The sequence below is a fragment of the Natrix helvetica genome (genome assembly GCF_964273705.1).
Source record: "Natrix helvetica genome assembly, chromosome: 5".
NCBI classification, from domain to species: Eukaryota; Metazoa; Chordata; class Lepidosauria; order Squamata; family Natricidae; genus Natrix; species Natrix helvetica.
In genome coordinates, this window is record NC_138551.1 from 144,488,866 (window position 1) to 144,514,278 (window position 25,413).

The 25,413-nt window shown below is 53.7% G+C and overlaps 1 protein-coding gene across 19 annotated transcripts in view; it reads left to right on the plus strand.

Annotated features, from left to right (window-relative positions):
* Positions 1-25,413, plus strand: part of EIF4G3 (eukaryotic translation initiation factor 4 gamma 3) — an 88,942-nt gene that overhangs the window by 38,135 nt on the left and 25,394 nt on the right. For 11 of the 19 annotated variants that reach the window (XM_081954586.1, XM_081954572.1, XM_081954588.1 and 8 more), the window contains 12 exons: positions 3,778-3,810; positions 8,525-8,704; positions 9,113-9,227; positions 9,799-9,902; positions 10,643-10,765; positions 13,108-13,231; positions 15,414-16,244; positions 16,424-16,518; positions 17,145-17,370; positions 18,399-18,532; positions 18,707-18,826; positions 19,253-19,363. In XM_081954586.1, coding sequence (XP_081810712.1) covers positions 3,778-3,810; positions 8,525-8,704; positions 9,113-9,227; positions 9,799-9,902; positions 10,643-10,765; positions 13,108-13,231; positions 15,414-16,244; positions 16,424-16,518; positions 17,145-17,370; positions 18,399-18,532; positions 18,707-18,826; positions 19,253-19,363 — 2,196 coding nt within the window. The remainder of the gene's footprint in view (positions 1-3,777; positions 3,811-8,524; positions 8,705-9,112; positions 9,228-9,798; positions 9,903-10,642; positions 10,766-13,107; positions 13,232-15,413; positions 16,245-16,423; positions 16,519-17,144; positions 17,371-18,398; positions 18,533-18,706; positions 18,827-19,252; positions 19,364-25,413) is intronic. The other 8 variants (XM_081954590.1, XM_081954575.1, XM_081954582.1 and 5 more) reach the window with 5 other exon arrangements.

A 25,413-nucleotide genomic window follows, 5' to 3' on the forward strand; every position in this document is an offset into this window, starting at 1 on the left:
TCCCTTCCCACTACAGGGGAAGGATGCTGCAAAATCCCCATTCCTTCCCCACTCGGGGCCAGCTAGAGGTATTTCCCTGTTCTCCAAACTACTCAAAATTTCCGCTACCGGTTCTCTGAATTTCACCCCTGAGCTGCCCCAAAGGCAAGCCCAAAAGGCTCACGGCGTTGTTGTTTTGCCTAACCCTGGCTCGAGCTAGGCTTTGGATTGCAGTGATTCAGGCAAATTGGCCATGGAGTCAAGGATCGGCAGCCCCTCAAGCGCAGATCCCGGAGAAGATGACGGGGTAGAAGCTGTCTCTTAAAAGTTGTCAGCCATTTTTCTGTGGTCGTGAACAATTTCTTACCCCACCCCACCCCACCCCGACACCTAAAATACTACCCTGTGTGCAATTTTTCTCGCCATCTGTTGCCTCTCATCGCCACCCCATGACTAAAAACTACTCACGTAACATTTCATTCTCCCCCTTCCCCGCGCAAGTCCAAAACAAATGCAATTTTGGCTGCTCTCCAATCCCTCTTGCATTCTGTTCTGGGTTTGGTTGCATTGTTTTCTCACCCACCCCAATCCCACCCTGCCCCCGGGTGGTGCTGAAGGGTGGGCCGGGGTGTGCGTGTGTCACAACAAGTCGCCATGTGTCCATTTCCCTGGTGGGTTAACAAAGGGAAGCAGCCCATTTCTTCTGGCCTTCAAGGCCATGGGCAGCTGGGACGCCTCCTGACTACATCAGCTGGCTTTGCCACGGTGGTCCCCGGCCCATCCAAACCCTCATCTCGCCATGCGTGCCAGCTCCCATGAGGCAAAAGGGAGGCCTGGCCTGCCAGTTTGTATGAGCCGCGGTGGCGCAGTGGTTAGAGTGCAGCTCTGCTGCTGCCTGTCAGCTGCCTGCAATTTGGCAGTTCAAATCTCACCAGGCTCAAGAGTCGACTCAGCCTTCCGTCCTTCCGAGGTGGGTCATATGAGGACCCAGATTGATGGGGGGCAAGAGGCTGACTCTGTAAACCGCTTAGAGAGGGCTTTTTAAGCACCGTGAAGCGGTATATAAGTCTAAGGGCTATTGCTATTTTACGGCAAGTTCACCGGAGTTGCCAAACCACTCTGCTGGGGCAGGGAAGGGCAGTTGCCAATTGTGGGGCTTTCCCTAAGCCCCCGATGGCGAATCTATGGCACGCGTGCCACAGCTGACACACAGAGCTGCTCTTCTGGTTTCCGGTGTGCACATGCGTGCCAGCCAGCTAGTCTTCGTGGGCACCAGAAAATGTTTTTCGTGCCGTTTACAGGCCATTTTTTGGGCTGTTTACGGGCCTTTTTCAGGCCAAAAATGCCCGGGAAACAGCCCAAAATGCCCCCGTGCACATGCCGGCCAGCTGATCTTTGGGTTTCTGATGCTCTGGCATATGCACATGGATGCACACGTGCATGCATGCGTGTTCCGTTTTGGGCACTCTGTGCCAAAAAGGTTCGCCAGCACTGCCTTAAGCATTGGAGCCCCCTTCCCAACCACACTCTAGCCTCCAGTCGGTGACACTGGGAGCCCTATCGGCTTCTTTCCCCCCCCCTTCCACGCTCCCCCCAGGAAACGAACCCTTGAAATCTCTCTGAGCCCCCCGTGACTACAGTTTGTTCTGTTGCTTACAGCTCCGGAGGACGATGTGGCCAGTTAGCTGAGGGCAGCCAGCAGGAGAATAGGCTAGGATTGTTTCTTTACCTAAAGTTGTTCTCCCGAGTTCTCTTTGCATAGCTTAGCATCTTAGCAGGTTTCCCAGAAGGCTTTGCAAAGGCGGCTGGGGGGGGGGGAGGCGTTTCTGCCCTGCATTTGGCTGGAGGAGCAATGGAGGCCCTTCCTGTGTGGCTTGTTTTGTGCATGTCTGGAGAAGAAAGCGGGGATTGAGGGCTGTTTTCCGGAGGGAGGAGCTGGGGAAGGCTGGCCATCGTCTCCTCCAATTCTGGGGGCTTCAGACCGCCCCCTCCAGGAAGAGACAGTGGACGGGAAGGGGCTTTGTGCCCTTGTTGTCCATTGGCACTCGCTGTCCTGTCCCTGCGAGGACTCTTCAGTCTCACGGATAGGATTTGGCCAGATACCGTATTTTTTCAGAGTATAAGACGCACCTTTTCAGAGTATAAGATGCACCTTTTCCCCCCAAAAAAGAGGCTGAAAATCTGGGTGCGTCTTATACACTCAATACAGCATTTTTTGCCTCCCAAAACCCCATCCCCTTCACCAAAATGGACATGCAGAGCCTGTAGGAGGCTCTCAGAGACCTCTTGGGGGCTGGGGAGGGCAGAAATGAGCGGAAAAGCGACCGTTTTTTGCTCAATTTTGTTCCCCTAGCCTCCAGGAGCACTCTATAAGCCTCCTAAAGGCTATGCACGCAAGTGTGTCGACAAAAAATGCGGCCGTTTTGGGGAGGTCTGCAGAATGCAAAAACTTTTTTTAAAAAAAAAATTTGCCTCTTCAAAACCTTGGCGCATCTTATCCTCCGAAAAAGACAGTAAATGACCATTGCGTTTTTGTTCGCACAAGTCAAAGAGAGAGAGAACAGGAGGAGAGATCGTCTTTTTCTCCCGAGATCGTCCCGACTTGCAGCTATTTCGAGTATTCCCTAGCCTGCAACGGGCAGAACAATGAAAAAAAAAGGAGGCAGTCAGAAAGATCTAGGGCAAAAAAAAATGGGGGGGGGCAGGAGGGAGAAGGCTCTTCCTGGTGGCTTTTCACAGCCAGCGGTTGTGCCGCGGGATGGTGCTGGAGAGGACGCCTCCTGTGGCTCATGAGGACGGCTGGCAATTTGGATAGACAGCCGGGGTGTTAAAAACTGAAGCTCACAGCAGGCGGGGCAGGCCTCCTCTGCCCCCTTCTCTCCTTCCCGTCCCTCCACGTTCAGCTCCCAGCTGCTGCCGCTCTGCCTGGGGTGGGTGGGGTGGGGGGTCCCCGCCACTCTCTTCCTTGGGAACTCAGCCCAATTGCCCCCCATGCACTAGTGGGGTGGGCTTTCCCAGGTGTAAGGGAGCAATTCCCTGTCCCGGCCACAGGTTCGCCCGTGTTTATTTATTTATTTATTTATTTTATTTATTTATTTCTTGGATTTCTAGACCGCCCCCTCTCCCAAAAAGGGACTCGGGGCGGTGTACAGTCAATGCAGATAAAAATACAATCATAAAACAATTAAATACATTTGGATGGAGGAGATAGGCTGTACAAGAAATAAATATATTCTAAAACCCTAAAAACATCCCCAATTAAAAACCCAGACCCAATTAAAATAAATCCCCGGGAGGTAAAACTAAGAAAGTGCCAGGCCAGCTGATTGAAATAGGTGAGTCTTTAACTTTTGATGGAAGGAACGGAGGTCGGTGGTGGTTCGAATGTCGGGGGGGAGGTCATTCCAGAGGGTTGGGCCCATCACAGAGAAGGACCTACTCCTAGGTGTCGCCCGCTGACACTGCCTAGCGGACGGCACCAGGAGGAGTCCCTGTGTGAGCGAATAGGTCGCAGGGACGTGTGTGGTAGGATGCGATCCTGCAGATATCTAGGTCCTATGCCATGGAGCTGTTGTGGGGGGGGGGGTCAACCGTGCCCCTCCCTCCGTGTGCTGCAGCTGTGCTTCTGTTGTAGTGCTCTTTATTTCCTCATCTCTCATCTATGCAGCCCCCTCCCACCCCCCACCCCCCATGAGTTTCATTTGCATAGAGTGTGACATTTTGGGCTTTTGTGGTGTGTTTCTGACTCTCTGTGCCTTCCCTTTTTTTTGTGTTTTTATTTCTCCCGCTTCTCCTCAGTTTGCAGCTGGGCCACGACCTGCCCACCACCAGGTACGGTACCCTCCTTGACTCCCCTACACGCCTTCACTTTCTCCCTCTGCTGCAGACTGGTTGGGGGATGGGGGAATGGTGGGGAGGGAGGGCGTTCTGGCTGGCTGGCCCTCCTCCTCCTAATTCTCAATAAATGCTCTTTGGGAAACACCTTAACCTCAGGCTCTGGGCCGCCTCCCCTTTCTAACAGCTATTAATTTCTTGCTTTCCTGCCCCCTAACGGCCCTCTTCCAGGTGTCCTGAAGAAGGTGGTCTCGGCGCTCTTTGGTGCTTACTAGACCCTTTAAACTGCTAGGTTCTGCCTAGCAGTTCGATAGCACGTAAAAAACGCAAGTAGAAAAATAGGAACCACCTTTGGTGGAAAGGAAACAGGGTCGTTTCCGGACTTTTGAAACCTCCAATTGGCCCATTTTCCCTCCTCTCCCTGAGCCTCCATGATGAGCGGGCCGCGTGGAGACTCTTGGGAGGGGAGGGGTGGGCGTGGCCAGACGGGGTGACATTTGGGGGTTTGCCAAACGGAGCTCCCGTGACTTGTCCCAGCTTCTGCCAACCTAGCAGTTCGAAAGCACGTAAAAAATGCAAGTAGAAATATAGGGACCACCTTTGGTGGGAAGGCAACAGTGTTCCGTGCGCCTTGGGCGATTTAGTCATGTCGGCCACATGACCACGGAGACGTCTTCGGACAGCACTGACTCTTCGGCTTTGAAACGGAGTTCAGCATCGCCCCCTAGAGTCGGGAACGACTAGCACATATGTGCGAGGGGAACCTTTTCCTTGAGAGGATGGCGGGGTTCCTAGTCTATGGAGTGGGGAGAACTGGTGAGGATTGTAAGATCCGGCACGGTTCAACTCGGGTCACCTCTTTCTACTTGACACCTAATATTGGGGTTCCATTGGTGCCCCCCAGGATTGCCGCTTGGCTGGATTCCTTAAGTGGTCTGGAAGAGAGAGAGAATGTCCAGAGGGGCTTCTCCATTCTCCCCTCCTCTCTGTGGCCCCACTTCTATGTCATTGAAGACTAGGAAAGGACCACTTGGGCCATTGCACGTTGAGGCTATCTCGGCTGAGCTGCCCCTCCCTGGGGATGGGTGGAGAGTCAGAGATCCGGATCCATAGGGAAGGCTGCCTCTTGACCCCCTGAGGTCTCCTTGACGGGCGCTTGATGGATTACATGTGATCTTCATGGACCACAATGAAATAAAAACACATTAAAGGCAGTCTGGTCCCAGAACTGGATGTTAGCAGAAAGTGTATCACAAGCTGAAGTTCAGAGACCTGCCAAGTGCCAATTAATATGCTGGCTATAATCGATGCCCAGTGCTGTGGTCAGGATCTCCGGGCCTCAATCGGTCCCCGTAAGGCCAAAAGCAGTGGCTTTTGGGCAGTGAGGTCATCAGACCAATGGCTGCTGCCGACCTTGGACGCGAACATAGACGTCGCATCACTTGTGCAATCATGTTGGCATTTGACACCCCCACCGCAAAAAAATGCACATAGACTCTGGTTCGGTTTGATCAATGTTGGCTGAATGTTTGTGGGGGAACACACTTACATACGCACGGTCTTGTGAATCCTCCCAGAGCCTTTTGCTCACTGCCTTTCTGTGCCCCTGGCTTTGCCTTTGGTGGTGTCTACCGTGACGTTTGAGCTGATTTGCACCTTCTCCTGCAAATCCCTTGCAGGCAACTAGCGCAACACGAAGCTGTTCAGAAACAACCATGGGTTGGGGGAAAGAACGAACCATTGCGGATGACAAAAGCGGGGGGAGCCTAAAATCGATGTTTCCTAGGAAGGCTGCTTCCCCACAGGTTGAGAGGAGTTGAACAAAGACCTCTGCCAGATCTGGGGGTCCCTCGTAGCTCCCCGTTTGCTTGAGTTCCAGCCGTTCCGATCGGTCAGCCCCCGTATTGGTCAGCAGCTAAGTGGACGCATCCTGCAGTTTGAGATGCAGTCCTGGCCTTGTCGTGTTGGGGAGAGGAAGGGTCATTGTCCTCCTCTCTTGTTCTTTCCTCGCATGCAGGTAGTCCTCGACTTATGACCACAACCAAGCCCAAAAACTCCTTTTGCTAAGCGAAGCCATTGTTCCGTGAATTTTGCCCCATTTTGCAACCTTCCTTGCCACGGTCGTTAAGCGAATCTGGCTTCCCCATTGACTTTGCTTGTGTCCGAAGGCCGCCAAAGGGGATCGCACGACCCCGGGGTGCTGCGACCGTCATAAATCGGTCATACTGCCAACTATCTGAATTTTAATCACGTGACCGCAGAGGGATGTTGCAACGGTTGTGAAAGCGTGGAAAAAACCCCTAATTGTCAGCCATTTTTTTCCCCATTGATGTTATAACTTCGAACGGTCACTGCTGTAAGTCGAGGACTACATGTTGTCAGGTTTCCGAAAGATGCCCTAATTAACTTACGAGCCTCGAGCCAAGTTTCCAAAGAAATCCAGTCATTTGTTATTACTTGATAACAGACATGGAAACGCTTTACAGGTTCACACCTTCATTAGACGGGCCAACAGATGAGTGCTGGGTGAGGGAAGGAGAAACAGACAGAAACATATACCCTATTTTTCAAAGTATAAGGTGCACCTTTTTCCCTCAAAAAAGAGGGTGAAAATCTGGGTGCATCTTATACACCGAATGCAGCATTTTTTTGCCTCCCGAATCCCCCAACCCCTTTACAAAAATGGCTGCGCATAGCCTTTAGGAGGCTTCCAGAATGCTCCTGGGGCTAGGGAGAGCAAAAATGAGTGAAAAACGGGGTGTTTTTTGCTAGTTTTTGCTCCCCCAGAAGCACTCAATAAGCCTCCTAAAGGCTATGCATGCCCTTTTTTTGACAAAAAACGGGACCGTTTTGCAGAGTGCAAAAACTCTCTTTTTAATTTGCCTCTTCAAAATCTTGGTGCATCTTATACTCCGAAAAATACGGCATCTTTTCTGCTTCTATGTTTCCATGGAGCGGAACAGAGCTTTCTAGGTGCAAGCAGGTGCCCCAGCTGTCTCCTGGCTTGGGCAGGGCAGCGCCCCAAGGAAAGGCAGCTAAAGGAGAAGACTGCTCGACTGTGCCGGGGTTAAAAGTCGCTCCTGCTCTATTGAGACTGGCTACGCGGGGATGAATGCTGGGCCCTAGTGTCATTTTCTCAGCTGGGTCTCAATTAGTCCTGAACGGCAGTGCGAGAACTTGGACGCTGGAGAGGGGTGGTGGAGAGTGAGTCCCAAGGAACGCTGGTTTTATGGCTCCTGTCCAGGGGTAGTTTTCAAACCTTCCCTACCGGTTTGCAAATGTGTGCCTGCGCTTGTGCGCTTTGCTCAAAAATTCATCCTCTGAATAGGACGAAATAGAACCAGATTTCCACAACCGCCTCTGGCGAACCGTTCCGAACCGTTAGAATACCACATCTGCTCCTGTCCTATCCACCCTCTGGGAACGAACACCGCTGCTTCTCCGAGTGAACTGAAGTGGGAACTGGTGCCCTGAGGCCCTTCCCCGGGTCCCAGGCTGGTGTCTTGTCTGGGCTGAAAGTGCCCCGTACGGAGGGGTCTCGGCCCCCACCCACCCGGAAGCCAATCCGACGTTTGGGGCACCTAGTAGCTCTCCATTCTGCTTTGCGCTCCGGGGTCTCCCGAGGCAGCTCAGGTCTGGGAAAGGAAATCCATTCTCCCTGCCAGCAACCCCTAAGTTGGATTGGATGTCCTCAAATAGCTTGGGCTTCCACCCTGCAATAGAAGAGAAAACCCAGGAAGGAAGGAGAGGTGACTCAAGCAGCCACAGACTATTCCCATCTGCCTGGCTCCTCTTGGGACAGATAATGTTGGCGCCTGGCGCGCAGGCAGCTCCGTCCAGGCTGGGGTCGTGGGTGTCTCGGAGGTTAGCTGGCCAGGCCGAGCGGGCCAGGGTCCTCCTCTGTTGCATGCTGGCCCCCTCCCTCTCCTCCCAGGGTTGACCTTTCCGCTGTTCCACCGGCTTTCTTTTTATTTCCTGCTGCTTCTCGTTGTTGAAGGGAGGATTCAGACCTATCCAGGTAATTTTCACTACTGGCTCTGCATGGCCCAACTGTCTCTTTGCTCTCCCCCCCTCTCCCCATTAACAGTCGGATGTTTTAATGCTTGCACCTTTGCACACGAGAGAGTCTACACCAGAGGTCGGCAACCTTAAACACTCCAAAGAACCACAAAGGTCTTAAACAGACGCTCCCCATCTCCTCCTAGCGCAGTGTCCCTTTTTCCTCTACCTGTCCTAACCGAAAGCCCTATCAATTGTGAAACCGACAGGCAACGGGGAGCTGCAGCAGAGGGATGAAAGAGCCATATGCGGCTCCAGGTTGCCGACCCCTGGTCTACACGTTAAAAATGACACCACCTTGCCATCTTTAACCAGAGCTCTTGGCCCTCCCGCCGATAGTCTTGGGGGACGAGAATGAGGCACAATTTAAAGCTAGGTTACTACTTTTTTTTTTTTTAATCTTTACACGAGGAGGACCAGCACTTCCTCAAGGTAACCTCGGAGAAGGTCCCACCTGCCGCCCGTCTCCGGATGGCCGTGCGGGGATCTTGTGGGCCTTGTTTGCAGCCTCCGTTCGGCTTTGGGAGCAGGACTTTCCAGAAACGTGGGCCCGCCTAGCTTTCAGTTGAGAGCGCGGAGGGTCTTTCTGGTGCCGGTGATCCACTAACCCACCAGGTTCCTTGCTTCCCTCCCTCCCCCTCCCTCCCCCCAGTTTTTCCAGAGGCCTCAAATCCAGCCCCCTCGAGCTACGATCCAGAACAGCAGCCCCTCTCTCCGCCCAGGCGCACAAACCCCTACGGCTGTCTATCAGGCCAATCAGCACATCATGATGGTCAACCACCTCCCGATACCCTATCCGATGCCTCAGGGCCCCCAGTACTGTATTCCGCAGGTAAGGTTGCTGCCGCCCGCTTCTGCTGGGGTGAGGTGAGGTGAAGTGGGGAGCACTGTGCTGTGGGCTGTCCTTCCCCCCCTCCCCCTTTCCGTAGTATTTGCCAGTTTTTAAGCTTTGCCTGGAAGAAACGCCACCCTTGGAAAAGCCGCGGCAGGCGTCTTCACCTGGTGGGCACCGCAAGCCCTCTCTGCTCCTGCCAGGGAGGGGGCTGAGTTTTCATGGCTTGTTTCTGGTGGTGGTGGTGGTGGGGCGGTTATGGGAAGGTAGAACTTGCCCTCTGGTGCTTTCCAGCCAGAGGCCTGCTTTGCTTCCTCCCTAGAGAGAGAGGGGGGCGGGCGTTTTCTCCTTTCTCACTGCTGTTTTTTCCCTCTTCTCTCCTTACGCCTGATGCCTTTCCTTCCGCAGTATCGGCATAGCGGTCCTCCTTACGTGGGGCCCCCACAACAGTATCCTGTTCAGCCCCCAGGGCCTGGCCCCTTTTATCCAGGACCGGGGCCTGGAGAATTCCCCAACGCCTATGGTAAGATCAGGGGTTGGGCTTCAAAAACGGCAGCAACGGGTTCGCTGCCCCGTTGCTGGGTGGGCGTGGCCTAGTTGGCCTCCTGCATTTTTCGCCCTCCCCAGGCTCTGGAGGCTGGAAACAGATCCATTTCTGGACTTCCGGAACCTTTGATAGGCCCGTTTTCCCCCCCTCCCCGAGCCTCCAGGCGGGCCCTGCACTTCCTGGCATGATGAACGGGCCGTGTGGAGACTCCTGGGAGGGGTGGGCGTGGCCAGCCAGGGATGTCATTTATGGGGGTTTGCCAAACTGAGCTCCCGTGACTTGTCCCAGCTTCTGCCCACCTAGCAGTTCGAAAGCACGTAAATAATGCAAGTAGAAAAATAGGGACCCCCTTTGGTGGGAAGGCAACAACGTTCCATGCGCCTTCGGCGTTTAGTCATGCCGGCCACATGGCCACGGAGACTTCTTCGGACAGCAGTGGCTCTTGGGCTTTGAAACGGAGATGAGCGCCGCCCCCTAGAGTCAGGAACGACCAGCACGTACGTGCGAGGGGAAGAAATTTTTCTTTTCTTTTCTTCCCTCGTTTCAGGAGCCCCTTTCTATCCGAGTCAGCCGGTGTATCCGTCGACGCCCATCATAGTGCCTACCCCCCAACAACAGCCACTCCCACCCACCAAGCGGGAGAAGAAGACGGTAAGCGCTCTCCACGGGGGCTTCTTCCCATGATTGGAACGGTTGACTGGCCAGGAGGCCGATCTCGGCTGCTGGAGGCAGCGCCCCTGAAGGGGTGGCATCAAGCAGGGCCCGGTCAGCTGTCTGCATTTCCGGCAGTTTGATCCTCATCAGGCCAGAGGTTGGCTCCGCCTTCCGTCCTTCCGAGGTCGGTAAAGTGAGGACCCAGATTGTTGGGGGCGATAGGCTGACTCTGCAAACCGCTTAGAGAGGGCTGTAAAAGCACTGTGAAGTGGTATATAAGTCTATTGTTCAGAAGAACAGAAAACACTTTTTGATGGCACAGGGAACGACAGGGCATTTAGCTCTTCGATGGCCCCAGGTGGGCATCTGAGGGTGATCTCAGGATTATGAGTCACGGTTACACTGTGGTTAGAGTGCAGTACTGCAGGTTCCGGCTGCCAGAAGCTTGGCAGTTCGAATTTCACCAGGCTCAAGGTTGACTCAGCCTCCCGTCCTTCCGAGGTGGGTAAATGAGGACCCAGATTGTTGGGGGCTCTGTAAACCACTTAGAGAGGCGTGTAAAGCACTGTAAAGCAGTATGTAAATTTGAGTGCTAGTGCTATCTCTGCTGCCTGGGCATCTTCCACAGTGCCCAACTTGGTCTGGCTTGGCCTCCCAGTGGAATGATCTGAGTAGAGGGAACTCAGTGGCTTCCTTGGTGTTTTTTTTTTTTGTTTTGTTTTGTTTTCCTGTGACAGATCCGCATCCGGGATCCGAATCAAGGGGGCAGAGACATAACGGAAGAAATTATGTCTGGCGGAGGGAGCAGGAACCCCACGCCTCCTGCAGTCCGGCCCACCTCTACCCCTACGCCTCCCCAGGTAACCAGCCCCTCCTCCCTCCCCTCCTTTCTCCAGAGGGATCCGCGTTTGGAATGTCTATACAGTAGCTCCTGCTGTGCCTATAGAATAGAATAGAATAAAGGAATAGAATAGAATTAGAGAACAGAATTAGGGAATAGAATTAGGGAATAGAATAGAATTAGGGAATAGAATTAGGGAATAAAATAGAATTAGGGAATAGAATAGAACAGAATAGAATAGAATTAGGGAGTAGAATCGAATAGAACATAGAATAGAATAAAATTAGGGAAGAGAATAGAGAATAGGATAGAATTAGAGAGTAGAATAGAATAGAACATAGAATAGAATAGAATTAGGGAATAGAATAGAATTAGGGAGTAGAATAGAATGGAATATAGAACAATAGAATTAGGGAATAGAATAAAATAAGGGAATAGAATTAGGGTATAGAATAGAATTAGGGAATAGAATATAATAGAACAGAATATAGAATAGAATTAGGGAGTAGAATAGAATAGAATTAGGGAATAGAACAAAATAGAATAGAGAATAGAATAGAATTAGGGAGTAGAATAGAATTAGGGAGTAGAATAGAATAGAGTTAGGGAATAGAATAGAACAGAATATAGAATATAGAATATAGAATAGAATTAGGGAATAGAGTAGAACAGAACATAAAATATAAAGAGAATAGAATAGAATATACAGTAGAATAGAATAGAATAGAATTCTTTATTGGCCAAGTGTGATTGGACACACAAGGAATTTGTCTTTGGTGCATAGGCTCTCAGTGTACATAAAGAAAAATAAAATAGAATACATTCATCAACTGTCAGTGCTGTTGCAGTGGCCACGGCATCCATGGCGGGCAGCTCCCTCTCTCCCTTTCCTACCCTGTCCAGTGGGTCAGTCCGGACCTCTGGTGGAAACTTCCCCCATCTTTTGATGAAGGGCAGGGAAAGTCCACGGGCTTCTCGTCAGGGGAGATCAGCCTCCTTGAGATGTCCTTCTCTGAAGAAGGAGGGCTGTGGGAAGGATGGAGCCCTCTTTCTGGCTAGGCCAGAGATCGGCAACCTCAAACACTCAAAGGTCCTAAACAGAAGCCCCCCCCTTCAATTCTGGAGCCAACCGGAAGTCCGGTTCGCCCACCATAGAGTCTCCTCCTAGCGCGGCCTCCTTTTTCCTCTACCTGTCCTAACTGAAAGCCCACGAGGCGTTGCCCTGTCAGCTGGCTAGTGTGCATGTGCACGCTGGCAAGCTGAGTTCGGCCTTTTTTAAAGCCATTTTTCGCCCTCCCCAGGCTCCAGAGGCTTTATAGGAGCCTGGGGAGGGCGAAAACAGCCTCCCCCGTCCCCTTCCGGAAGGCAAATAACGACCCTATGAGCAAATCGGAAGTGACAGGCCGTTTTTGGGCCGTTTTTAGTCCTCCGGAGGGCCCTTTTTTTAGTCCTCCGGAGCTTTCACGGGCCGTTTTTAGTCCTCCGGAGCCTTCACGGAAGCCTCCTGAAGGTCCCTGAACACTCCCGAGGGCTAAAATAGGCCCTACAAGCAACCTGGAGTGACTTCGGATTTGCTCGTAGGGTCGTTTTTTGCCCTCTGGAGGCTTCAGGGAAGCTCCTGAAGCCCCCGGAGAGCCTCCGGGGGCCGGGGTAGGCTGTTTTCACCCTCCCCAGGCTCCTATAAAGCCTCTGGAGCCTGGGGAGGGCGAAAAAAGCATGCAAAAAATGGGTGGGGGGGCGCCTGTCATGCATGCATGCGCGCTGGAGAGGGTCGCACATTGCATTATGGGTGCGGCACGCCCGCGCATGATCCCCCTGCGCTTCCCCCCCTTATGGCACACGAGCCAAAAAAGGTTCGCCATCGCTGCCCTATCGATTGTGGAGCCAACCGGCATCAGGGAGCTGCAGCAGAGGGATGAAAGAGCCACATGCGGCTCCAGAGCCACACAGGTCGCTGACCCATGGGCTAGGCCATTTCAAAGACTTGGCCTGTCAGTTGAATTCTGGGAGCTTAGAAGGATGGCAGCGGGGAGGGTGTTGTTTTCCCCTGACCCAGGATCCTTGGCCCATTGCCAGGGTGGGGGTGGGAGTTCGAGACATGCGGAAACCTGTGCTCTGCTGTCATCGTCAGTGCAGCCGCCGGTAGTAACGTTCTTTCTCTTCCCACCTTTCTCCTGCTGCTTTCCTCTTCTCCCTCCCTCCCCCCTCCAATGTATATTACGGTTTGCTTTTCTTTTTCCTAATTTTCTTTGTTTTTTCTCTCCTTCTTCTTCCCGCCTGCATGCCTGCGTTCCCACTTTGCCAGTTTTTAACGTTCGCACGCTCATGATCGCTCTTTTTTTTTTGTACCTCAAATCTCAGCAGCAGCAGCCGCCGCAGCTGCCCAGCCAGGTCCCTGAGCACAACCCTGTGGCCTGCGGGAGCGTGGAGAGCTCTCCCCTTCCTGCCAGCAGCCCCATCGCAACGACAGGCGGCCTCAAGCAAGGTGGGTGGATGGATGGACAGCTCGTCCTGGTTGGAGTGAGAGAGAGGTGGGTCTTGTCCCCCCACCTCCCCCCACCCCCGAGGATCTTTAGGGGTAGAGAAAAGGTTGAGAACACCCCCCTCCCCCAATTCTGCGTACTAGAGGACAGGAAGGGATTGGTAGTCTCGAACCCCATCTGCAAAGACTCGAAAGGACGCAAGGAAGCCGAAATCTCATGACCGTAACCCAGCCTTATTCCCACTGTTCTGTCATGGCCTCTTTTCAGCACCCAAACCTGTAGGAGAAGCTGCTTGACCCACCCACCCCCTCCCACTCTTGGGAGAGGTGGTTTGAGGCACACACACACACATCCACACACACAAACATTTCCCTGTCTTGCCGCAGCCTGACCCAGTCCTGCTAAGCTGTTCCCAGGCCTGTTTTGCTCTTAGGGACTGGCAGCCTGGCACTCTCAGGTGAGGAAAGGAGAGCTGCCAGTCTTCCTGGGCTCTGCGGGAGGGTCCCGACCCCACTTTGGCCATCTGGGGGGGAGTGCGGATAAGGATGGGATTTTTGTATAGAGGCAATCTAAGACTCAGTCCTCTTGGATTCGTGGTTTGAATTTTATATTCGTTTCTGTCTTGTCGTTATTACTGTACTCACCGCACATGCCCTGTTTCCTCCTGGTAAGGGGACGGGTGGTTTACTTATTTTTAAATGCAGTAAGAAAATCAAATCACATAGACACACATGCTGCGTGCTGCTATCCCCACCCCACCAGGACTGTTTCCTCATCACATTGTTTGGCTGCCCTGACCCTCCCCCCCCACCTCCTCACACATCTTCCCACTGTTGGATCAACCTTCCCTCGCGTAGCGCTTCTCTTCCACTTTTGTCTTTCAAATGTGGGTGGCAATATCCTGGTTCAGAACAATTGGCTTGTTGGGTTGACTCCAGTCTAAGAGGGACGCGGTGGCTCAGTGACTAAGATGCTGAGCTTGTCGATCAGAAGGCCGGCAGTTCGGCTGTTTGAATTCCTAGCGCCGTGTAACGGAGTGAGCTCCCGTTACTTGTCCCGGCTTCTGCCAACCTAATAGTACAAAAGCACATTAAAAAAATGCAAGTAGAAAAATAGGGACCACCTTTGGTGGGAAGTTAACAGCGTTCCGTGCGCCTTTGGTGTTGAGTCATGCCGGCTCCATGATCACGGAGACGTCTTCGGACAGCGCTGGCTCTTCGGCTTTGAAACGGAGATGGGTACCGCCCCCTAGAGTCGGGAACGACTACCACATATGTGCAAGGGGAACTTTTACCTTTAAGTCTAAAGGGAAATGAGAGCTTAGCCAGGCCCCCTCCTTGTCCTTGGGGCGATCCTCAATCCCGCCCCACTTGGAGGGCTCCTTCAGAACAGCCTTGGCTCCAGAGCAGCAAACTCTTCCTCCTGCAGAGCTTTGCCTCTGCCCCCCCCAAGCCACGCAGCTCTCGACAAGGCCACTCCTGCCGTTAACACTTGGCAGCCAAAAGATGGCTGGCTTTTGGTTCATGGTCTGTCCCTTCAGGGGCGTGGCCTGCAGGTTTGCCTGCCTGTCCCGTCATTCTGAGGTCGAAATGAATCGGGGAGGGGGGCACTTCTGCGGGTTCTCCCATCGTAACGTCAGGGTTCCAAATATCATCCAAAATTAAATCAGAGTCCGAGGCAAAGGCTTCCTCAAAGTTCCAATTTATTAAGAGAACCATGTTGGCACATCTGGGAAAACCCGAGTCTGAAAGCTTCCCGGTTTTCCCCACCCAGTTGAAAGTTCAAGATCTTGCCCCCACACCCACCAGTCCATCACATGGTCCAATCTCCTACTGCCACGCTGGCAGTTCCACCCATCCTTTTCCGGTCAGGTGTAGAGTTGCAGAGACAAAGGATGACCTTGGCTTTCTAGAAAGAATTTTGTTATGGCTACACATCAACTAACTCCATACAATCCCTCCTCCCTTTTTCCTACAATAGAAAATGCATAGTAGAATAATAGAAAGTGTGGCAGGCCAAAGATCCAAAAGAAAGACGGCTGCAGGCCTGACATGTGGGTTGGCAAAGAGATATACCAATGAGGGCTTGCAGCTGGTGGGCCTTGGAGGGGGGAGGGGGGAGGCAACGTCCATTCGGTCTGACGGGACTCGGCTTTTGTAATTCTGCCTTTCTCCTTTTCCCCAGAAGAGAAGCCTAAAACAGATCCAGTATTAAAATCTCCTTCCCCTGCCCTCAGACCAGAGCCGAGTGGAGAGAGGAAAGAACCAGCAGGCCTGACTGCGGAGACCCCCCCCTGCCCAGAGACCTCCTTGGAGCCTCCTGGTCCCGCTGGAGCCCCCTCCCTTGCAGTCGTGCCCCCCAGCAGGTCGCCACTTGCATCGGGCTTGCAGGATGGGTGCGAACTGGCTTCCCCGCCTCAGGAGGCTCCTCCTCCGCTTGCTAGGGCTGGGCCCTGCCTGGAATTGCCCAGCTGCCCCCTGGCAGAGGAGGCCGACCCAGAGAGATGTCGGGAGCCCTCTAGGATAGTCGTGCCCAACGACCTGCACCAGACTCCTAGTGCTAATCTAAGTAACGAACTAAACGGAGTTCCCGAAAGGGTAACGCTCAGCGAGAACATCCTGGAACTTGGCGAAGCGAAGGAAGCCGTGCCGCCAGCCCTGGAACCCGCGAGTGAAGAAGCGGAGGCTGAAAGCGTGCCGCCTGCGGCTTCCGTGGCTCTTCCCGGCTCTCCCTCGCCGCCTCCGAGGCCTCCCCACTCTCCCCTTGCCCTGCCCGTGGCCCTCGCCCCTCATCTTCCCCCGTCTCCTCCCCGCTCTCCTTCCCCTCCTCTCCCGCCGGCTGGTGCTCCCGCCGACCTCCAGGGGGATTTGGACAGAGAGGAGTCCCCCAAGCTGACTCTGAATGAAGACGCTCCCAATGCGAAAGACGAACTGGAGGTGGATGGACGGACGGAAGAAGAGGAGTTGGAAGAGGACGACGTCCAGGGCTTGAGTGCCAAGACCGACCTAGAAGAAGGTGGGTCAGCATGTGGACCTCGGCCTTCCCGTCCTGGGCGACTCCTGGGAGAATGGCTGCCGAGCATGGCTCAGTTGCCCCAGCATGGCTTTCTCTGGAGCTCGAGTCCGTTCAAGACTCTCCCTGCTCCAGACCCGCTTTGGGGGTGGGAAATGACCCCTTTTTGATCTGCTTTGCAGCCCCAACCGCTGCAGCTGCACCAAAGACGTGGAAGAAACCAAAAGAACAGAGCCAGGCAGCCGACGAAGGGCTGGAAGCTGCGGAGGAGCCTGAGGTGAGTGGGGAGCAGCCCCTCTGCGCCTGGTGGGGCAGGATTCCCAAAGGTGGGCGATCGTCCCCCAAAGACACAACGCTGGATGGGCCTTTCCTGATGCCAGTCTGCTCAACTGGAGTAGGCTTCCTCCCACCAAGGCACGGGTCGGCAACCTTAAACACTCAAGGAACCACAAAGGTCATAACTGGAAGCCCCCCATTCAGTTCTGGCCGACCAGAAGTCCGGTTTCCCCACCATAGAGTCTCTTGCTAGCGCAGCCTCGTTTTTCCTCTACTTGTCCTAACCGAAAGCCATATCAACTGTACAGCTGATCAGTGACGGAGCTGCAGCAGTGGAATGAAAGAGCCACATGCGGCTCCAGAGCCAAGAGATGCCGGCCCATGTACCAAGGGATGATGGATTTGGGGGAGGGGGAGAGACGAGAGACGAGAGAGGAAGAGCTCGGATCAGTCTGGCCACAGGGTTGGGGGTGGAATGTGGGACCTGGGGGGAGGCTCCCAGCAACTCCCAGTTGTCTGAGGTACGAAGTGAGTTTTTGGCTTCCCCCCCCTTTGCGGAGAGAGGCTGCTGTGCTGCTTGCTGGGCCCCAGAGGGGTTAACTCGGGCCTGGCCTCTCTCTGCTTCAGCCTCAGGCAGAAGAGGCGCTCGGAGGGGAGCGGATCCCTGAAGCTGAGCAAGAGGCCGGGAGTCTCAACAGGGCCTCTCCGTCCGACCTGAAAGTAGCCAACGTGACGGAAGAAAACGGCGAGCAGGAGGGAGAGCCTGTCCGCAACGGGGCCGAGGAGGCTCCCGAGAAGGAAGGAGGCTGCGCGGAGAGTGCGAGCGAAGCCCCCGCCTGCAAGCAGAAGCCAGGTAGCCTCCATCCTCAGCCTGGTCTCCGAGCTCAGAGAGGGGAACTCCCCAGGCAGCCCCTCCACTGCCTGTAACCTCACGGGAACAGAGAGGGCGGCTCCAGGGGGGGAGAGAGTCTGAGCAATTGACGCCCTGCATCCTGCAGGACCAGAAGTGAGCTTTGCCTGATAGGCCAGGTGGTTCACTTTCGGGGGGGGCGGTCCTGCCACGGTTTCAGAGAGCGAGGAAGAGGAGGGCTGCCTTCCTCTTTTAGAGACACCTGGTCCCCAGGTGGTTTGGTTGCTGCTCCACCACCCCCTCGCGTTCCGGCTCACTTCTGAACAAAATCAGACTTTGGGTGGGCTGCTGTGTGTGTGTTTGTGTTCTCCCTTTCAGAGGAACCCAGGGGATTCCCAAACAGACTCATTGACACCTCCCTCCTTTAGGAAGTCAACAGTGCGTTAGGTGCACCGTCTCTAGCCTCTTCCCAGGGACACGGTGGCTCAGTGGCTAAGACTCTGAGCTTGTTGATCAGAAAGGTCGGCAGTTTGGCAGTTCGAATCCCTAACGGAGTGAGCTCCGGTGACTTGTCCCAGCTTCTGCCAACCTAGCCGTTCGAAAGCATGTAAAAAAATGCAAGTAGAAAAATAGGGACCACCGTTGGGTGGGAAGGGAACAGCGTTCCGTGCGCCTTCAGCGTTTTAAGTCATGCCGGCCACATGACCACGGAGAAGGTCTTCGGGCAGCGGTGGCTCTTCGGCTTTGAAACGGAGATGAGCACCGTCGTCCCCTAGAGTCGGGAACGGCTAGCACATATGTGCGAGGGGAACCTTCACCTTTAATCATCATTGGGACTTGCCAAAAGATAGCCGTTGTCAGCTGGGTAAGGGAGAGAAAGCCCCTCTGGCGCTCTTCTAGACGCTTTGAAAGGGGGACCCCGGAGCAGTCTGGATGGTCTCGATGCCCACTTTGGCCCAGACCTTGCAGCAACCCCCCTCTGTAGAGAGAGGTGAGATCGGCTGTGAAGAGCAACATTTCTGCCCCTACAGAACAGTGGAAGCCTGTGGACACCGAAGGGAAGAAGCAGTACGATCGGGACTTCCTGCTGGACTTCCAGTTCATGCCCGCCTGCATCCAGAAGCCGGAGGGGCTACCGCCAATCAGCGACGTCGTCCTCGATAAGGTTAGGAGCCTGTGAGTCAGCTGGGCCCTAGAGGAATGGATCACCCTCCCCCCCGGGGAAACTAGGAGGGCTGGACCGAAGACCCAGGAGCCCTCTGAGAGAAGAGAGGGAGGGATGGGGGCTCCGCCGGCCCCCTGCCCTGCGTAACTCTTTCCCCACTTTCCGGCCCTTCAGATCAATCAGCCCAAACTGCCTCTTCGGACGTTGGACTCTCGGATCTTGTCCCGGGGCCCAGACTTCACCCCAGCCTTTGCTGATTTTGGAAGACAGGTCCCCAGCGGACGGGGCAACGCTGTAAGTGAGCTTCACCTCTTGCTTCGGTTTGCCTGCCTTTTCCCGTCCTTCTCTGCGCATGGTCACCCAGTGCACTCGCAGACACAGGCTTTGGATGTTCGGGTCTGCGCTTTGTCTTCCCCTTGCTTCCTTCCCCTCCCGCTATCCTTGCCTCCCCCAGCACTCCGCTCCGGTCTTCCCTCCCTACCAAAGCTCAGGCCTCCCCAGGTGCTTCCCCAAGACTCCAGTCCTTCGGCTGCCTCTGCTTTCGCTCCTTGGGCCGAAGGCAGCCTAGAAAGCGAGCGGGGAGGGCAGCGGTCGGGTGCAGAGATCAGCTGGCTATTCAAGGGCCCACGGAATCTCCCCCCCTCCCTTCCCCCCCAAAAACCTCTTCCCTGGTGCGGCTGCCCGGGCTGAGTCGCTCCCCTCCTTCCTTCGTTCCTTCAGGCCTGCAAAGTCCAGCCCCCACCCGGACTCCCCTCTGGCACGCGATGTGGCACCCCAGCATGCCCTTTGTTGGTCTCGTCTCACCCGCAGCTGAGGAACCTGCAGATAGGGGTAAGGCTTCTCGCTGCCCCCTCCTCCTCGTCCCCCCCCCACCCTTGGAGCTTTCAGCCTGCCTTTCCTCTCCCCCTCCCTCCTTACCCGGACAGAGGATCCCTGGCTTACACGGCACCGGCCTTGCGCTGCATCAGGGCTGGGGGGGGGGGGGAGAGGGACGTCCCTCGCAGAGGGCATGCTGGACTTTGGGCCTCAGACGGGTGCGATTCAAGGTATTAATTATGACCTTTAAAGCGCTCCATGGCTTAGGCCCAGGGTACCTGCGAGACCACCTACTGCCACCAGTAGCCTCCCACCGTCCAGTACGATCCCACAGAGTTGGCCTCCTCAGGGTGCCGTCGGCCAGACAGTGTCAACTGGCGACCCCCAGGGGGAGAGCCTTCTCTGTGGGAGCGCCTTCCCTCTGGAATGAGCTGCCCCCGGAGCTTCGCATAATCCCTGACCTCCGATCCTTCCGACGCGCCCTAAAAAGTTGGCTATTCCAGCAAGCCGGCCTGGCCTGTTAATTTTAACTTATTTTTTAAATGTATTGTCTTTTAAATTCGGTTTGGTTTTTTTGGATATGTATTTAATTTCTTTTTAACTTTTGGGATGTGTGTTTTTTAATTTTGTACGCCACCCTGAGTCCTTTGGGAGAAGGGCGGCATATAAATACAAACAAACAAACAAACACCCTTGGCGGCTCTCCACAGTCCTGGGCACAAGAGGGAGACCAGGTGAGTCTTCTTGAGCCCAGTGGCTTCTCCAGCTGTCTGGTTGCAGTCCCGAGAGCCATACTGGGGGGCGGGGGGGGGGATCCCCTGCCTGCTGCTCTGCCCCCTTGACCTTGCATGACAATCCAGGGGATAGGCAAGACACTTTGCTTAGGGAAGGCCTGCTCTGTGCCTAGGCAGCAGCCGGCAGCCATCACCACTGTCTTAGAGCAGCGGCAGCAGCCTTCGCTGCTAGGACAGGAGGAAGCTGTGGGCAGGCTGGGCCCACGACCTGATTCTCAGCCACCCCGCGGCAGGGGTGAAATCAACGTACCTTCGCTACCGGTTCGCAAATGTGACCATGCGCCGCCTCCACGCATGCGCGGGGCCTTCCGCGCATGCGCAGAGTGTAAAAAACGGGACGTGATGACGTCCAGGTGGGTGGGCGGAGCCTCTACGACCGGTTTGCCTGAACCGGATAGAACCAGTCAAATTTTACGCCGGCCCCACAGGCAAGGGACATCATCACTCATCTCTTACTACCGTTTGCTGAGGTTTGCTGACGGAGGGGTGAAATTCAGCAGTTTCTGACAGGTTCTGGAGAACTGGTAGCGGAAATTTTGAGTACCGTATTTTCCGGAGTATAAGACGCACCTTTTTCTCTCAAACAAGAGGCTGAAAATCTGGATGCGTCTTATACACTGAATACAGCATTTTTTGCCTCCTGAAACCCCGCCCCTTCACCAAAATGGCCATGCAGAGCCTTTAGGAGGCTTCCAGAGAGCTCCTGGGGGCTGGGGAGGACAGAAATGAGCGAAAAACGGGCCATTTTTTGCTCAATTTTGTCCCCCCAGCCCCCAGGAGCACTCTCTAAGCCTCCTAAAGGCTATGCACGTCCTTTTTTGGGGGACAAAAAAACAGGCCGTTTTTGGGATGTCTACAGAGTGCAAAAACTTTTGCCTCTTTAAAATCTTGGTGAGTCATACTCCAAAAAATACGGTAGTTTGGAGAACCGGCAGATTACCACCTCTGGCTGCCCCCAGAGTGGGGTGGGAATGGGGATTTTGCAGTATCCTTCCCATGGAGTGATTCATCCAGAGAGGCCCCTTTCCCAATCAGCAAATGGTGGGAGGAGAGCTGAGCCACGATGAGCCCACCCTTCCAGTGGGCCAATTTTGCAAGCCTCTCCCCCCCCCCCCCCTTTGCTTCCACAAGGAACACCTGCAGAGTATGGCCATCAGCAAGGGAAGGTTCGAAAGCACGTAAAGAATGCAAGTAGAAAAATAGGCACCACCTTTGGTGGGAAGGAAACAGCGTTCCGTGCGCCTTCGGCGTTGAGTCATGCCGGCCACATGACCACCACGGAGACATCTTCGGACAGCGCTGGCTCTTCGGCTTTGAAACGGAGATGAGCACCGCCCCCTAGTGTCAGGAACGACTAGCGCGTATGTGCGAGAGGAACCTTTACCTTAAGGGAAGGTTACACATTAGCGAGGAGGAGGAGTAATGAAGTGTTTCGCCGAGGCCCTGAATAGGTGCCCCTGTGAATAAGACTGCTCCCCGTCCGTTACTTGGTCTCCCAAATCTGGTCAACCTTAACGGATGATCTCCTCGGCAGCTTGCTAGGGAAATTCCTTGTGGTCCTAACGGATCAATCCAGTTGTTTAGAGGCTTTTGCATTGGTGCATAGGCAGGTCGTAGCGATGGCTCAGTTCGGCTGCTGCAGGGCTGGTCACGTGTGTTCGTTTTGGAGAGAAGCAGGCTTAGCAAGCCAAAGGGAAAAAAAAAAAAAGCAGAGGGAAGATTTAGTCCCTTGCTTCCCCGACTGAAGCGGTCCTTTCTTTGGCTTGCTGGGAAGTTTGGTTTTGTGGCTGGGCGTGAAATGCATATTGCTCTTTTTTCCCCCCCATGGCTACCTATCCTATGATGACTTTTGCCACATTTTAGCTGGGATGTACCGTATTCTTCACAGTATATAATGCGCACCTTTCCCCCCCCCCCCCCCCGCAGAAAAGAGGGTGAAAATCTGGATGCGTCTTATACACGGAATACAGCATTTTTGGCCTATTGAAACCTTGCCCTCTTTGTAAAAAATGGACGTGCAGAGGGTTTGGGAGGCTTGCAAACTGCTCCTGGCGGCTGGGGGGGGGGGCGTTTTTGCCACCAGGAGCACTGCAAGCCTCCCAAAATCTCTGCATGCCCTTTAAAAAAAAAACGGGCCGTTTTTTGCTCATTTATGGCTCTCCCCAGCCCCCAGGAACACTCTAAGAGCCTCCTAAACCTCTGCCATGCCCTTATTTATTTTTGTGAAAAACGGCCCGTTTTTTGCTCATTTTTGCCCACCGGCCCCAGGAGCATTCTACAAGCCTCCCAAAGCTCTGCATGCCCTTATTTATTTTTGCAAAAAACGGCCCGTTTTTGTGAAAAGGGGGTTGTTTTTTGCCCCCCCCCCCAGCCCCCAGGAGCACTCTACAAGCCTCCCAAAGCTCTGCATGCCCTTTTTAATTTTTTTTTTAAAAAACGGGTTGTGCAGAGGGTTTGGGAAGCCTGCTGAGTGCAAAACCTTTTTTTTTTTTTAATTTACCTCTTCAAAATCATGGTGCGTTTTATACTCCGATGCGTCTTATAGTCCGAAAAATACGGTATTTAAAATGCAAATGACATTTCCCCCGCTCCCAAACCATACAGCATAATAGCAAACGGCGAACCTTTTTCCAGAACAAGGTTGATAGAATTGCAGAGTCTCTCTGGAATCCTCAAACGGGTTTGGGTCATTTCAAAAATAAACAGGTGTGGGGGAGTATCCCGCAAAAAGCAGTCGGGGGACAATGTGGCCAGTCAGCCGTGGTATCACGGTTCCAAGTAAATACACCCATAACAAACAGAACTCCGAGGCAGGTAGATGCCTCAAAAAATAGTTTTATTGGATGTATCATATTGGCACAGGCTGGTGAAAACAACTCTGAATGTTCCCGTGGTTTTCATCTAATTAAAAGTAAAAGCTTTTCCTCCCCCTGGCCACCTGTGGGAATGTCCTTGGTTCCCAGGAGAAAGTATTTTGTTTTGGCTACGAAACCCCAGCTATCTCTGTTCACCCCCTCCCTATCCCTCAGCTCCAATTGCGTCAGCGCTGAAGCTTCAAAATGGCTTCGGCCAGGCCAGCTTCAGGGTTGACACATGGATTGTAAAGATTTGGTCTTGAATTCCACATTTGTGGAATTTCTGTGTGCCGGGCACTATCGGTCTTGGGTGTCAGCCCTCGGGCTGCCATTCAGGGGGGAGCCCGTCCATCGCCACACCCGCTCGGCCATGCTTACACGCCACCAACGTTGCCGCGTTGATGTTGACTCTCTGATGTCGACGGAGCCTGTAGCTGCATGCAGTTCTGCATGGCTTCCTTCACTACTCTGCAGGCATGCCTCCTGGACAACAGCTGCACTTCAGAGCCTACTCTGCAGTAACTCTTCTACTCAGGCGCACTTGCCTACTCAGAAGTAACTCTTCTACTCAGGCGCACTTGCCTACTCAGAAGTAACTCTTCTACTCAGGCGCACCTGCCTACTCTGCAGTAACTCTTCTACTCAGGCGCACCTGCCTACTCTGCAGTAACTCTTCTACTCAGGCGCACCTGCCTACTCTGCAGTAACTCTTCTACTCAGGCGCACCTGCCTACTCAGAAGTAACTCTTCTACTCAGGCGCACTTGCCTACTCAGAAGTAACTCTTCTACTCAGGCGCACTTGCCTACTCAGAAGTAACTCTTCTACTCAGGCGCACCTGCCTACTCAGAAGTAACTCTTCTACTCAGGCGCACCTGCCTACTCTGCAGTAACTCTTCTACTCAGGCGCACCTGCCTACTCAGAAGTAACTCTTCTGCTTGGATGCACCTGCCTACTCAGAGGTAACTCTTCTACTCAGGCGCACTTGCCTACTCAGAAGTAACTCTTCTACTCAGGCGCACCTGCCTACTCAGAAGTAACTCTTCTGCTTGGATGCACCTGCCTACTCAGAAGTAACTCTTCTGCTTGGATGCACCTGCCTACTCAGAAGTAACTCTTCTACTCAGGCGCACCTGCCTACTCAGAAGTAACTCTTCTACTCAGGCGCACCTGCCTACTCAGAAGTAACTCTTCTGCTTGGATGCACCTGCCTACTCAGAAGTAACTCTTCTACTCAGGCGCACCTGCCTACTCAGAAGTAACTCTTCTACTCAGGCGCACCTGCCTACTCAGAAGTAACTCTTCTACTCAGGCGCACCTGCCTACTCTGCAGTAACTCTTCTACTCAGGCGCACCTGCCTACTCAGAAGTAACTCTTCTGCTTGGATGCACCTGCCTACTCAGAGGTAACTCTTCTACTCAGGCGCACTTGCCTACTCAGAAGTAACTCTTCTACTCAGGCGCACCTGCCTACTCAGAAGTAACTCTTCTGCTTGGATGCACCTGCCTACTCAGAAGTAACTCTTCTGCTTGGATGCACCTGCCTACTCAGAAGTAACTCTTCTACTCAGGCGCACCTGCCTACTCAGAAGTAACTCTTCTACTCAGGCGCACCTGCCTACTCAGAAGTAACTCTTCTGCTTGGATGCACCTGCCTACTCAGAAGTAACTCTTCTACTCAGGCGCACCTGCCTACTCTGCAGTAACTCTTCTACTCAGGCGCACCTGCCTACTCAGAAGTAACTCTTCTACTCAGGCGCACTTGCCTACTCAGAAGTAACTCTTCTACTCAGGCGCACTTGCCTACTCAGAAGTAACTCTTCTACTCAGGCGCACCTGCCTACTCAGAAGTAACTCTTCTACTCAGGCGCACCTGCCTACTCTGCAGTAACTCTTCTACTCAGGCGCACCTGCCTACTCAGAAGTAACTCTTCTGCTTGGATGCACCTGCCTACTCAGAGGTAACTCTTCTACTCAGGCGCACTTGCCTACTCAGAAGTAACTCTTCTACTCAGGCGCACCTGCCTACTCAGAAGTAACTCTTCTGCTTGGATGCACCTGCCTACTCAGAAGTAACTCTTCTGCTTGGATGCACCTGCCTACTCAGAAGTAACTCTTCTACTCAGGCGCACCTGCCTACTCAGAAGTAACTCTTCTACTCAGGCGCACCTGCCTACTCAGAAGTAACTCTTCTGCTTGGATGCACCTGCCTACTCAGAAGTAACTCTTCTACTCAGGCGCACCTGCCTACTCAGAAGTAACTCTTCTACTCAGGCGCACCTGCCTACTCAGAAGTAACTCTTCTACTCAGGCGCACCTGCCTACTCTGCAGTAACTCTTCTACTCAGGCGCACCTGCCTACTCAGAAGTAACTCTTCTGCTTGGATGCACCTGCCTACTCAGAGGTAACTCTTCT